We start from the raw sequence: 13,496 nt of genomic DNA, 5'->3' as shown, positions 1-13,496 counted from the left end.
GACATGCCACTTAAATACCTCTGCACTTTTGCTGTTCTGTATGCCTCAAAACACTCTTCCTTCAAAGAGCTGTAGGACTTATTCCCTTAATTCCTTCAGGGAGGCATTCCCTGACTATATGTAGCACTGCAATCCCTGTTCCTACTCCTGTACTCCTGACACTCCCAACATTCTTCCCTGTTTTGTTTTTTCCCCTATAGCACTTACCTTCTGGCTTACTATATATTTTACTTATTTATTTACTGTTTCTCCCTATTAGATTGCCACAAAGGCAGAGATTTTTAAAATATATTTTATTCATTGTTATATCCCTAGCTCTGAGAATTCTTTGGTATGTAGTTGGCACCCAACAAATATGTATTGAGTCAATGAATAAAACATTATCCCTCTAATAACCCAAATTTAAAGGTCTAGGGCATTTTGATTTCTACTTTGCCTTTATATATCTCATTTAGTCAGTAACTACATCCACTGAATCTATTATATGAATCCTGCTTCTCACACACTCTATTTTGGGTCTTCATTATCTCTCAAACAGTCTAATACAAAAGTATCATAACTGATGTCCCCAATTTAATAAATATTAAGTACCTTCTATGTGCCAAGCAGGTTAGACAGTAGGAATAAAAGGTGAACACAATCCAAATCCTTTATGCACTTTACCATCTAATTACAACCTGCTTTGACTTCTACTCATTTATCTTAAACACTTCAGACTGACTTATTGTTTACATGTATGTCACAATCTGCTTAAAAATAAAAACAAACATAAACTACCAAAAAACCATCCATTCCTTACCTAAAGATTAAGTCTCATAATGTCAATTAAGAGCTTCTACTATTAGCTTTCAACCTAATTTCTCAGCATTATTTCTTACTATCCAATGCAATACTATAGGACAACTGCTAAACAAATCTCATATTTTCTGCCTATATACTTTTGTTCAAGCTGGTCTATCAGCTTGACAGTTTCTGTTTCTTTATCTAACTGATGAAAGGTTGCCTAGCTTTCAAAAATCTAACTTAGATACCATTTCTTCCTGGATACCACAGTCAAAAATGTTAGCTTCCCTTTTCGAAAGTTAGCTAATACTCTCTACTAGTTGAGAGAATATAGCATAACATTCATCAACCAGTCCCGGTTTTGTTTATAGTTCTGCCTTATTAAAGATGTGACCCTGGGGTAAGTGAGTTCTCTGGATTTCAGTTTTATCACTTGCAAAATGAGGATAATTCCTATCTGCTTGGGTTGTTGAAATAAATGAGATAAAACACACAAAATACCTAGCACAGTGTCTTGCATCTTAAAAAAGGGTTCAAGAAATCTTATATCTCTCCCCAGTTGTTGTTATTTCTTATCACATTTTCTGCCTCATTACAATTACCTGTGTATGTGTCTTAAACCACCTCCCTTCCAACAAATTTTAGAAAGATAGGAATTATGCCCTATGTATCTTTGTATCCTCCACAGCACCAATTTCAGTACCTTGTAAACAGTAAGGTAATGTGCACTGTTAAACTGAACTAACAATAAATTAATTAGCAAATCTATTTTTGCTACATATTCCTCTGCCAGTTTTGAAGCTCTTAAATGAAAATAGAACTAGACAGAAACAGTAAATACAAACGAATATAAAGAAAACTAACAAATATATTCTTGAAATTTGAGATTGTTATATGGTATCTGAACCTGTTCCTTTACAGCTCTCTTACCTGTTACTTCATCACTATGAGTAGACAATAGTTTCCAAATGAGGTAAGGACCACCAAGGATAACAGCAAAGAACAAGAATATTGGCCATGATTTTGCTGAGGTAGCTGCTCGGTCCTCAGCACCAAGGCATGCCACAGTTCCTTCACTTTCCGCCCAGAGGTCTTCATTCTCAGAGCCTCTTCTTAAACCTAACATCCGCTGTAACCTTCTGTAAAGATACCGTATAGTCCTAACTAATGCAAAAGCTGAAAACACTTTTGTAAAGTGTATTTTCAATCGGGAAAAGTGATTTGCTACATCCAATACAGCCCTGAAACTGTTATAGACAGCTGAAAAGGTAGCATCCATCATCATACTGACAGAGGCAAATGCATGCACAATACTTTCAATGGACTGAAATGCACCCCTGCTGCTTTCTTCAGCTTGCTGAACAAATCTACTGGGTGGAAGATCATCTACACGGAGGCGGTTGTAGCCCAGCCCATTATATCCGTAACTATAAGGACTATAGCTTCCATAAAATGAATTTCCATAGGCACCATATCCAGAAGAAAATGAACTGTAAGCAGGTCTAAAAGTGTTCACACTGCTACTTCCTGTCTGCTGTGATGGCCTTGGAAGAATAGGTGGGGGCACTCTGGTAAGTGCTGGTTGTCCAGGTCTTGTCATTAAAGTAGGACCCAAATCAGCAGATCTAAAACCAAAAAAGATTCAAAACAGTTATTTAAGCATACAATAAATTCAATTCAAAGTAACTATTAAACACCTCCTATATACCTGGTGCTATGACAACTTCTTCTGTTGCCCAGGCTGGAGTGTAGTAGCACAATCAAAGCTCACTGTAGCCTCAACCTCCCAGGCTCAAGTGATCCTCCCACCTCAGCCTCCTGAGCAGCTGGAACTACAGGCGCATGCCACCATACCTGCCTAATTTTTTATAGAGATGGGGTTTTCGCCATGTTGCCCAGCTGGTCTCAATCTCCTGGGCTCAAATGATCCACTGCCTTGGTTTCCTAAAGTGCTAGGATTACAAGTGTGAGTCACTGTGCCCAGGCATCATTTTAAAGTTTATAATTTAATAGTTTTTAGTATACTCACAGAGGTGTGTAACTATCACCGTGTGTAATTCAGAAGATTTTCATCACCTCACAAAAGAAACCCCATATTCATCAGCAGGTATTCCCCATTTCCTGCCCACCCCTCCACCCATCTTTGGCAACCATGAGTCTACTTTCTGTACCTAGACTTGTCTATTCTGGACATTTCATATATAGTTAATTCTTGTTATTTAACATAGTTATATTCTGTAAAGTTACTGTGAACTCTGAACCAGCAGATACCAAATCATTGCTTCTTTCATCAATCAGTCAATACATATACTTATTTTATATGTGTTTCTGTTTAAAGTCACTTTATTCCAGGTATATTGTTAACTCATTAACAACTCATGGCCAACAGCACAATAGCTCATGCCTGAATGAAGCTTATCTAACACCTGTATTGTATCTGTAAGGCACACTACAGCCTTCCTGTGCTTAGGAACAGTAGAGATCACTTCAGCACTATGCTTGGGGGCCATTTTAGACAGCAAAATCATCATTAAAAAATGTGAAAAAACCCGGCACTAAACAGACTTTGATAAGGACAACTGTTTACAGCATGAGAGCTGAAATAAGAAACCAGAGTGTTGCTTTTTTTGTCTCTCGGTTGTTCCTCAGTTGTCAGCTGAGGGACAACTCAGATTTTTACCTGATCTATGTTTGCCCTCAAATGACTGTGAAAATGCCAGGAATATTGATTTTGGGATTACAAATAAATTTTAGTGAGCAGACCAACTTGAAAATACAGAATCCACAAATAATGAGGATCTATGGTAAATGGACTCATACAATATGTAGTATTTTGTGACTGGCTTCTTTCACTTAGCATAATGTTTCCAGGGTTTATCCATTTTATAGCATGTATCTGTACAGGCAGCCCTTGGTATCTGTGGGGGAATGGTTTCAAAACCTCCTTCAGATACCAAAATTCATGAATGCTCAAGTCCCTAATATAAAACAATATGCGATTTGCATTTAACCTATGCACACCCTCCTGTATACTTAAAATCATCTCTAGATTATAGTATTTAACACAGTGTAAATGTTATGTAACTAGTTGTACTGTAGTGTTTAGGAAATAATGACAAGGAAAAAAGTCTGTACATGTTCAGTACAGATGCAATTTTTTTTTCTGCTTTTTTTTTTTTCTTAAGAGACAGGGTCTCACTCTGTTGTCCAGGCTAGAGTGTTGTGGCATGATCATAGCTCACTGCAGCCTCCAACTCCTGGCCTCAAGTGATCCTCCCACCTCAGCCTCCCAAAATGTCAGGATTACAGGTATTAGCCAACACGTCTGGCCTATTTTCTGACTATTTTTGATCCACAGTTGGTTGAATCCCCAGATGTGGAAGGCCAACTGTATTTCATTCATTTTTATTGCCAAATTATATTTATTCACACATCAGTTGATGTATATTGTGGCTGTTTTTACTTCTTGCTATTACAAATAATACTGCAATGACCATTTATGTGCAAGTTTTTGTATGGACATGTTTGCTGGGTTATATGGAAACTCTACATTTAGCCTTTTGAGGAATTGCCAGATTGTGTTCCAAAGCAACTGTACCATTTTACATTCTTGCCAATATATGAGGGTTTCCAATTTCTCTACATCCTTGGCCACATCTGCTCTTATATTTTTCATTATAGCTATCCTAGTGGGCATGAAGTGGTACTTCACTGTGGTTTTAATTTGCATTTTCTTGACGGCTAATGATGTTGAGCATATTTTCATGTACTTATTAGTCATTTTGCAATCTTATTTGGAGAAATATCTGTTCAGATACTTTGCCCACTTTTAAGTTTGCCTTCTTTTTTTTGGAGACAGGGTCTCCCTCTGTCATTGAGGCTGGCGTGCAGTGGTGCAAACACAGCTCAAGTGATCCTTCTGCCTCAGCTTCCTATGTAGCCGAGACCACCACTCCCAGCTAACTTTTTGGTAGAGATGAGGGTCCCACTTTTTTGCCCAGGCTGGTCTCAAATACCTGGGTTCAAGCAATCCTTCTACTTCTGCCTCTCAAAGTGTTGGGATTACAGGCATGAGCCATTGCACTTGGCTTAGCTTTTTTATCGCTGCTTTTTAAATTATTGTGCTACATGAGTCAAAAATATCTTTTAAAACTTTTTTTTGAACAAAAATTCAATTAAGGCTCACACACTGCATTTGGTTGTTTTGTATTTTCTAAACTAGAACAATTCAATTTTTTCAAATATCCCTGACCTTCTAAAGAGTCAACCCAGTTTTTTTCTAGAAATGTCCTACCCCCAGCCCAGGTGTGGTGGCTCATGCCTGTAATCCCACTACTTTGGGAGGCTGAGGCAGGCGGATCCCCTGAAGTTAGGACTTCGAGACCATCCTGGCCAACATGGTGAAACCCTGTCTCTACTAAAAATACAAAAATTAGCCGGACATGGTGGTGGGCGCCTGTAGTCCCAGCTACTCGGGAGGCTGAGGGAGGATAATAGCTTGAACCCGGGAGGCGGAGGTTGCGGTGAGCTGAGATCATGCCACTGCCCTCCAGTCTGGGTAACAGAGTGAGACTCTGTCTCAAAAAAAAAAAAGAAATGTCCTATCCCCAGATTTGTGTTTCCCCAAAGTGTTGTTTAACTTGTACTCTTATTTCGCCTCCTATTAAATTAAGATTGCATTTAACAGTTTGATTAGAATCAGGTTCAATATTTTTTGGCAAGAATAACTCATAAGTGCTATTGTTTACTTCACACAGTATTACTTTAGGAGGCACATAAAATGTCATATTATTGCCTCCTCATTTGTGAAGCTAAGTTTGATTAGTTGGTTAAGGAGGTGACTATGAGAGCTTTCCATTAAAATGTATCTTTCCCTTTGTAATTAGTATATGATCTATGGGATGACAGTTTGGTACCACACAAATATTCTATTCCCCAGCAACTGTTAATTTGATAGTTTAGCATCCATTCATCATCCTTGCCTGAAACAAGTATTAGATGTGGAACTGCAAAATGGTAATTTTCTAATCCAGGCTAAAGTTTTAATTTAGACTTGTATCATAATATTATAAACAAGCTACTAGAACTCTCTCTCTCTCTCTCTCTCTATATATATATATATATATATTTTTTTTTTACTGGATCTAATATTTAAAAATGGAACAAAACTTAAAAGGAGCTAGTGAACGGCCAGATAGTGTAACGCATTCAGGCTTTGATGAAGGAGTTCTGCTCCAAAGTAGAAGCAATAATACAGAAAACAGAGAGACAAACAGACATTATCTAGATTTAACACAAGACAGATTTATGGAACAGAAATGAAACAGAAATGTAACATGGTAAGGAGGGCTGAAGCTACGGGCCTATTCAATTCTGGTTCTGTAATCAGGCAGTGACAGCCAAGATGCAGGCTTCCATGAAGTAATAAAAATGAAAAGTGCTCCATTAGAATGGAACCAGTTCATTGCTTGAGGCCGGGAGTGAGGATGTGTCACCTTGGCTCCTACAAAGAGATTATAAAATTTGCTGATGACAGTTTAATATTTTGAGAAAGTTAGAGAACTGAGAAAGGGAGAGCACTGTGAGAAGGCCTCCAACCCAGGAAATGAAAGAACTACTGACCGATTTGATCTGTGATATCCTTAATCTAACTCACTGTTTTTATGGCGTTTTGTTTTTGTTTTTGTTTTGACAGGGTCTTGCTCTGTCACCTAGGCTGAAGGCTCACTGCAACCTCAAACTCCTAGACTCAAGCAATCCCTCCCACCTCAGCTTCCCAAGTAGCTGGGACTACAGGCGTACACCACCATGCCTGCCTTTTTTTTTTTTTTTTTTTTTTGGTATTTTTTATAGAGATGGGTTCTCGTTACATCTTGAGAGGCTGGTTTCCAACTCCTGGGCTCAAGCAATCCTCCTGCCTCGGCCTCCAAAAGAGCTAAGATTACAGGTGTGAGCCACCATGTCCAGTCTGACCCACTGTTTTTATACCTGATTCTTACCTAAGTGGTAAGTAGAGGGAACAGGTAGAGGCAACAGGAAACTTATTAGATAAAGGGGAACATGGAAGAGGGAAAGGAGAGAAAACAGAACTCTAAACTTACTACTCAAAATAACCATCTCAAAAATGCCACACACATGAAGAAATAAAAACACTAAGAAACAAAGCCAACAAAAATCAGCAAGTATAAAACCCAATTAAAAAAACTAATTTTATGTAACAGCTCAGAAATGATTTTAGATATGTTAAAAATTATCAGAGAGAGGGCCGGGCGTGGTGGCTCAAGCCTGTAATCCCAGCACTTTGGGAGGCCGAGACGGGTGGATCACGAGGTCAGGAGATCGAGACCATCCTGGCTAACACGGTGAAACCCCATCTCTACTAAAAAATACAAAAAACTAGCCGGGCGAGGTGGCGGGTGCCTGTAGTCCCAGCTACTTGGGAGGCTGAGGCAGGAGAATGGTGTGAACCCGGGAGGCGGAGCTTGCAGTGAGCCGAGATCCGGCCACTGCACTCCAGCCTGGGCGACAGAGCGAGACTCTGTCTCAAAAAAAAAAAAAAAAAAAAAAAATTATCAGAGAGAGAAATGAAACAATATCTGTGAAATAAAAATTGAAATAAAAACATTTAAATATTTTAAAAATTCCATTAGAAATATTAGAAAAGGTGGCCACAGGCCAGGTATGGTGGCTCATGTCTATAATCCCAGCACTTTGGGAGGCTGAGGCAGGTGGATCATGAGGTCAAGAGTTCAAGACCAGCCTGACCAAGATGGTGAAACTCTGTCTCTACTAGAAATACAAAAATTAGCTGGGCGTGGTGGTGGGCACCTGTAATCCCAGTTCCTCGGGTGGCTGAGGCAGAGAATTGCTTGAACCAGGGAGGTGAAGGTTGTGGTGCGCCGAGATTGCGCCACTGCACTCCAGCCTGGGCGACAGAGTGAGACTCCATCTTGAAAAAAAAGAAAAAAGAAAAAAAGAAAAGGTGGCCACACCGATAGGAACCGTTTTCAACTACCAGTCAAGAAGAAAATTAGCTGCTGTACACTAAGGAGCAGAGTGGAAATACAGAACTTGGGAATTCTACTTTAAGTAATGGTTGTCGAGGTAATTAGATTAACCCTCCCACTGAATTAGAAGGGTAGGAAATAGAAAAGAATTCTGTTTACACATTAGAGAACAAGGCACTGAGGAATTCTGGAGTCAAAATCCAGGAGGAAAAAAAAAAGCCAGAGAGCCAGATCTTTTGAGATGTTTCCCTAGAAACTAGGGCCAATTCCAGAAGAGATGGTTGACAGAATGAGAAGCTAGGCAGAGATTTTAACAGACTCCCTGGGCTAAGGAGACATAAATTGGAGTTCAGAACCCTAGAGAGGAAGGCCACAGGGAACCCTCACACTTCAGATTGGGACCTTAAAAAGGGAAATATGCTAGTAGAAAGGGTGAAAAGGTTAATAGGAAATGGACTAACTCTGGCAGGAATGAAAACCAAGTTTTAAATCAGCTCAATCCTTTATTGGATTAAAGTGATTCTAGATTGTTAGTGGCCTAACATTCTGGTCAAAAGGAAAAGTCTTTAGAGAAAGATATCCCTAGGCCTCAAATCACATTAAACTGTCTATATACAATGTGCAGCTCTCATTTAAAAATAAATGGGCTTGGCTGGGCATGGTGGCTCACTCCTGTAATCCCAGCACTTTGGGAGGTTGAGGCAGGTAGGTCACTTGAATCCAAGAGTTTGGGACCAGCCTGTCCAGCATGGTGAAACCCTGTCTCTACTAAAAATTTAAAAATTAGCCAGGTGTGATGGCGAATGCCTATAATCCCAGCTACTCAGGTGGCTGAAGTACAAGAATCACTCGAACCTGGGAGACAGGGGTTGTAGTGAGCCAAGACTGTACCACTGCACTCCAGCCTGGGCAACAGAGCAAGACTCAATTTTAATAATAATAATAATAATAATAATAATAATGGGGCTTATATAACAAAATTAGGGGTGGATCACAAGGTCAGGAGTTCAAGAACAGCCTGGCCAAGATGGTGAAACCCCATCTTTATTAAAAACTACAAAAAATTAGCTGGGTGCAGTGGCAGGCATCTGTAATCCCAGCTACTTGGGATGCTGAGGCAGGAAAATTGCTTGAACCTGAGTGGCAGAGATTGCAGTGAGCTGAGATCACGCTACTGCACTCCAGCTTGGTCAACAGAGTGAGACTGTCTCAGAAAAAAAAAAAAAAAGAAACTTCAGATAATACAAAGAGCTCCAAAGGGGATCCAGATAATAGAGTTATTATAGAGTTATTAGGCAGAGACTTTAAACAACTATGCTGAATATATTCAAATAAAAAAGGCAAGATTGGGATTTTCCAGAAGAAAATAGGAACTATAATATAAAGCAGGACCAAATGAAGATTCTACAACTAAAAACAAAACAAAACAAAACAAAACAAAACAAAACCGGAAACTATGAACTCAATGACTGGTTTAATACCAGATTAGACACAGTGAAAGAAAAATATCAGTGAACTAGGAAACAGACGGGAAGAAAATACCCAGAATGAAGCATAAGAAACAGAAGGATAAATACAGAAAAGAGAGTAAGATACAGACAGTATAGCAACACATGGGGTATATATGCAAGTTGAGTTAAAGGAGTAAAGTGACAATAGATAGAAACCATATTTAAAGAAATAATGGCTTAAAGTTTTCTGGAATTAATGAGAGGCATCAAAGTCAGATTCAAGTATCTCTATGAATTCCACCAGAATACTACAAAGAAAACCACATTGAGGCCTAACAAAGCAAATTGCTGAACACTAAAACAGAGAAATTGAAAGCAGCCAGACATGGGGTGGGGTAAGGTTCTTTTTAAAGGAGCAAAGAATAAGACAAGGAGTGGTGGCTCATGCCTGTAAGCCCAGAACTTTGGGAGACCTAGGTGGGAAGATCAGTTGAGCCCAGGAGTTCAAGATGGGCCTTGGCAATATGGCAAAAACCCGTCTCCACAAAAAATACAAAAATTAGCTGGGCATTGTGGCATGTGCCTGTGGTCCTAGCCACTCGTGAGGCTGAGGTGGGAGGACTGCTTGAGCCCTGGGAGGCGGAAGCTGCAGTGAGGTATGACTGTGTCACCGCACTCCAGCCTGGTGACAGAGTGAAACTTATTTCAAGACAAACAAACAAAACAAAAGACAGAGATGGCCAAAAAGTCAGAGAGCTGATAAAAGAAAAAAAAAAAAAAAAGGAAGTCAGGAAAAACTTAAGTCCCTTGATGACAATGTTGAGAAGGCAGATCTCTAGACTTCTTGCTAACTAAACAATACATGTCTTTATAGTCCAAATCACAGTAAGTCAGATACTGTTACTTATAGCAGACACTATTCCTGATATAATGCTTAACAGAAGAAGAGATAGTAAAGACTAGTGTTCAAACAAAACTTAAAATAATATTTAAAGGTATAATTGATGAGAATTTTCCTGAATTAAAAAAATACATGAATCCTCAGACTGAATATGGTGGGCCGAGCAGGAAGGAAAAAAAATAAATGTGTGTGTGTGTCTGTATATTCGTACCTGGATACAATATAATAAAGCTAGAGGACCAAACATATCAAGGCTACTAAGGAGAAGGCAGTCTGCCTACAAAGAAATGAATTAGGCCAGGTAAGGTGGCTCACACCTGTAATCCCAGCATTTTGGGAGGCTGAGGTGAGTGGATTGCTAGAGCCCTGGAGTTTGAGACCAGCCTGGGCAACATGGCAAAACCCCATCTCTACTAAAAATATAAAAATTAGTTGGGCATGGCGGTATGCCCCTGTAGTCCCAGCTACTCAGGAGGCTGAGGCAAGAGGACTACTTAATCCCAGGATGTAGAAGCTGCAGTGAGCCATGATTTCACCACTGCACTGCAGCCTGGGTGGCAGAGTGAGATACTTTCAGGGAAAAAAAAAAAAAAAAAATAGACTCAACAGAAAAATTTCTCTAGCTATAAAACTTTGATACAAAACCAGAATAGTACAAAGAAAGAAAACTTCAATTTTACCTAGGAAAATGTATGCAACAGTCTTACAATATTAGAATAGAATTCTTTTTCTTTTCGGAGACAGGGTTTTGCTATGTCACCCAGGCTGGAGTACAGCAGTATGATGACAGCTCACTGCAGCCTTGAACTCCTGGACTCAAAGGGATCCTCCCACCTCAGCCTCCCTAGTAGCTAGGACTACAGGGGCATGCCACTACACCTGGTCAATTTAAAAATTTTTTATAGAGATAAGAGTCTTCCTATGTTGCTCAGGCTGTTCTCGAACTTCCGGCCTCAAGCAATCCTCCTGCCCTGGCCTTCCAAAGTGCTGGGATTACAGATGTGAACCACTCCACCTGGCCTAGAATAGAATTTGGAATAGCATATCAGAAAAAATCACGACTAATCAGAGTTCATTGAGAAATGCAAGGATGGTTCAACGATAGAAGGTTAATTGATACAATAAACCACATTTTCTCTAATCTTGTCTTCTCATTTTATTTCGTCAATTTGATCTTCAATTACTGATATCCTTTTTTCCACTTGATTGAATCAGCTGCTGAAGCTTGTGCGTGCATCACGAAGTTCTCGTGCCATGGTTTTCAGCTCCATCAGGTCATTTAAAATCTTCTCTACACTGTTTATTCTAGTTAGCCATTCATCTAACCTTTTTTCAAGGTTTTTAGCTTCCTTGCGATGGGTTAGCTCGGAGAAGTTTGTTATTGCTGACCTTCTGCAGCCTACTTCGACAAACTCATCAAAGTCATTCTCTGTCTAGCTTTGTTCTGTTGCTGGCGAGGAGCTGCAATTCTTTGGAGGAGATGAGCTGCTCTGATTTTTAGAATTTTCAGCTTTTCTGCTCTGGTTTCTCCCCATCTTTGTGGCTTTTATCTACCTTTGGTCTTTGATGTTGGTAATCTACAGATGGCGTTTTGGTGTGGATGTCCTTTTTGTTGATGTTGAAGCTATTCCTTTCTGTTTGTTAGTTTTCCTTCTAACAGTCACGTCCCTCAGCTGCAGGTCTGTTGAAGTTTGCTGGAGGTCCACTCCAGACCCTGTTTGCCTGGGAATCACCAGCAGAGGATGTAGAACAGCAAATATTGCTGCCTGATCCTTCCTCTGGAAGCTTTGTCCCAAAGGGGCACCTGCCTGTTTGAGGTGTCTTTCGGCCCCTACTGGGAGATGTTTCCCAGTCAGGCTACACGGGGGTCAGGGACCCACTTTGAGGAGGCAGTCTGTCCGTTCTCAGAGCACACCGTGCTGGGAGAACCACTGCTCTCTTCAGAGCTGTCAGACAGGGACGTTTTAAGTCTGCAGAAGTTTCTGCTGCCTTTTGCTCAGCTATGCCCTGCCCACAGAGGTGGAGTCTATAGAGGCAGTAGGCCTTGCGGAACTGCAGTGGGCTCCTCCCAGTTCGAGCTTTCCTGCTGCTCTGTTTACCTACTCAACCCTCAGTAATGGCAGACGCCCCTCTCCCTGCCAGGCTGCTGCCTCACAGATTGATCTCAGACTGCTGTGCTAGCACTGAGTAAGGCTCCGTGGGCATGGGACCCACCGAGCCAGGCATGGGAGAGAATCTCCTGGTCTGCTGGTTGCTAAGAATGTGGGAAAAGCCCAGTATTTGGGCAGAAGTGTCCCGTTTTTCCAGGTACAGTCTGTCATGGTGTCCTTTGCTTAGGAAAGGGAAATTCCCTGACCCCTTGCGCTTCCTGAGTGAGGTGACGTCCTGCCTTGCTTTGGCTCACCCTCCATGGAGTGCACCCAGTGTCCAACCAGTTCCAATGAGATAAATCAGGTACCTCAGATGGAAATGCAGAAATCACCTGTCCTCTGCATCAATCACGCTGGGAGCTGCAGACCAGAGCTGTTCCTATTCCCACATTTTCATATTAAAGCAAAAATACACACAATGGTCTCAACAGATGCAGAAAAGCCATTCATAAAATTTAATATTTCTTCATGATAAAAATCTGAGCAAGGTAAGGGCCAGGCATAGTGGCTCACACCTGTAATCCCAGCGCTTTGGGAGGCCTAGGCAGGCAGATCACCTGAGTTCAGGAGTTCGAGACCAGCCTGGCCAACACAGTGAAACCCCATCTCTATTAAAAATACAAAAATTAGCTGGGCAGAGTGGCATGCACCTGTAGTCTCAACTGTCCGGGAGACTGGGGCAGGAGAATTGCTTGAACCCAGGAGGTAGAGGTTGCCATGAGCCAAGATTGCACCTCTGCACTCCAGCCTGGGAGACACAGTGAGACTCCATCTCAAACAAAAATAATAAAAATAAAATAAAATAAAAAAACTCTGAACAAGGTAGAGAGAGAGAATTTTGACAAGATATCTATCAAAAACAAAAAGCTAACTTCACATTTAACAGTAAAACTTCAGAAGCACTCCAATGGAAGTCAGGACCAATATAAGGATGCTAGCTTATCTGTAAATTACATAACTGGCTACACAGAACTAAAGAGAATTTCAACCAAACCATCAGAACTAATTAAGAGTTTGAGATTATGCTGTATATAATATTTACATTAAAAAAATAGCATTCTGCCATACCAGTTAATAACTGGAAAATGTAAAAAGAAAAAAGAAAGCCCATTTGCAACTACTACAGCAAAAATAATCTACGAATAAAAAATAAAATATGTGAAAAAATTTCATGGAGATAGTTTTTTTTTTTTTTTTTTTTTTT

General features: G+C 40.3%; 1 protein-coding gene across 1 annotated transcript in view; it reads right to left on the bottom strand.

Annotated features, from left to right (window-relative positions):
- The window catches only part of PEX13 (peroxisomal biogenesis factor 13), a 37,359-nt gene that overhangs the window by 20,926 nt on the left and 2,937 nt on the right, over positions 1–13,496 (bottom strand). The window contains exon 2 of the mRNA XM_025354556.1: positions 1,714–2,408. Coding sequence (XP_025210341.1) covers positions 1,714–2,408 — 695 coding nt within the window. The remainder of the gene's footprint in view (positions 1–1,713; positions 2,409–13,496) is intronic.

Source organism: Theropithecus gelada, chromosome 13, assembly GCF_003255815.1.
Source record: "Theropithecus gelada isolate Dixy chromosome 13, Tgel_1.0, whole genome shotgun sequence".
Taxonomy (NCBI): Eukaryota; Metazoa; Chordata; class Mammalia; order Primates; family Cercopithecidae; genus Theropithecus; species Theropithecus gelada.
Note: the sequence above shows the minus strand (reverse complement) of the source record. Positions and strands in the feature narration are given on the sequence as shown.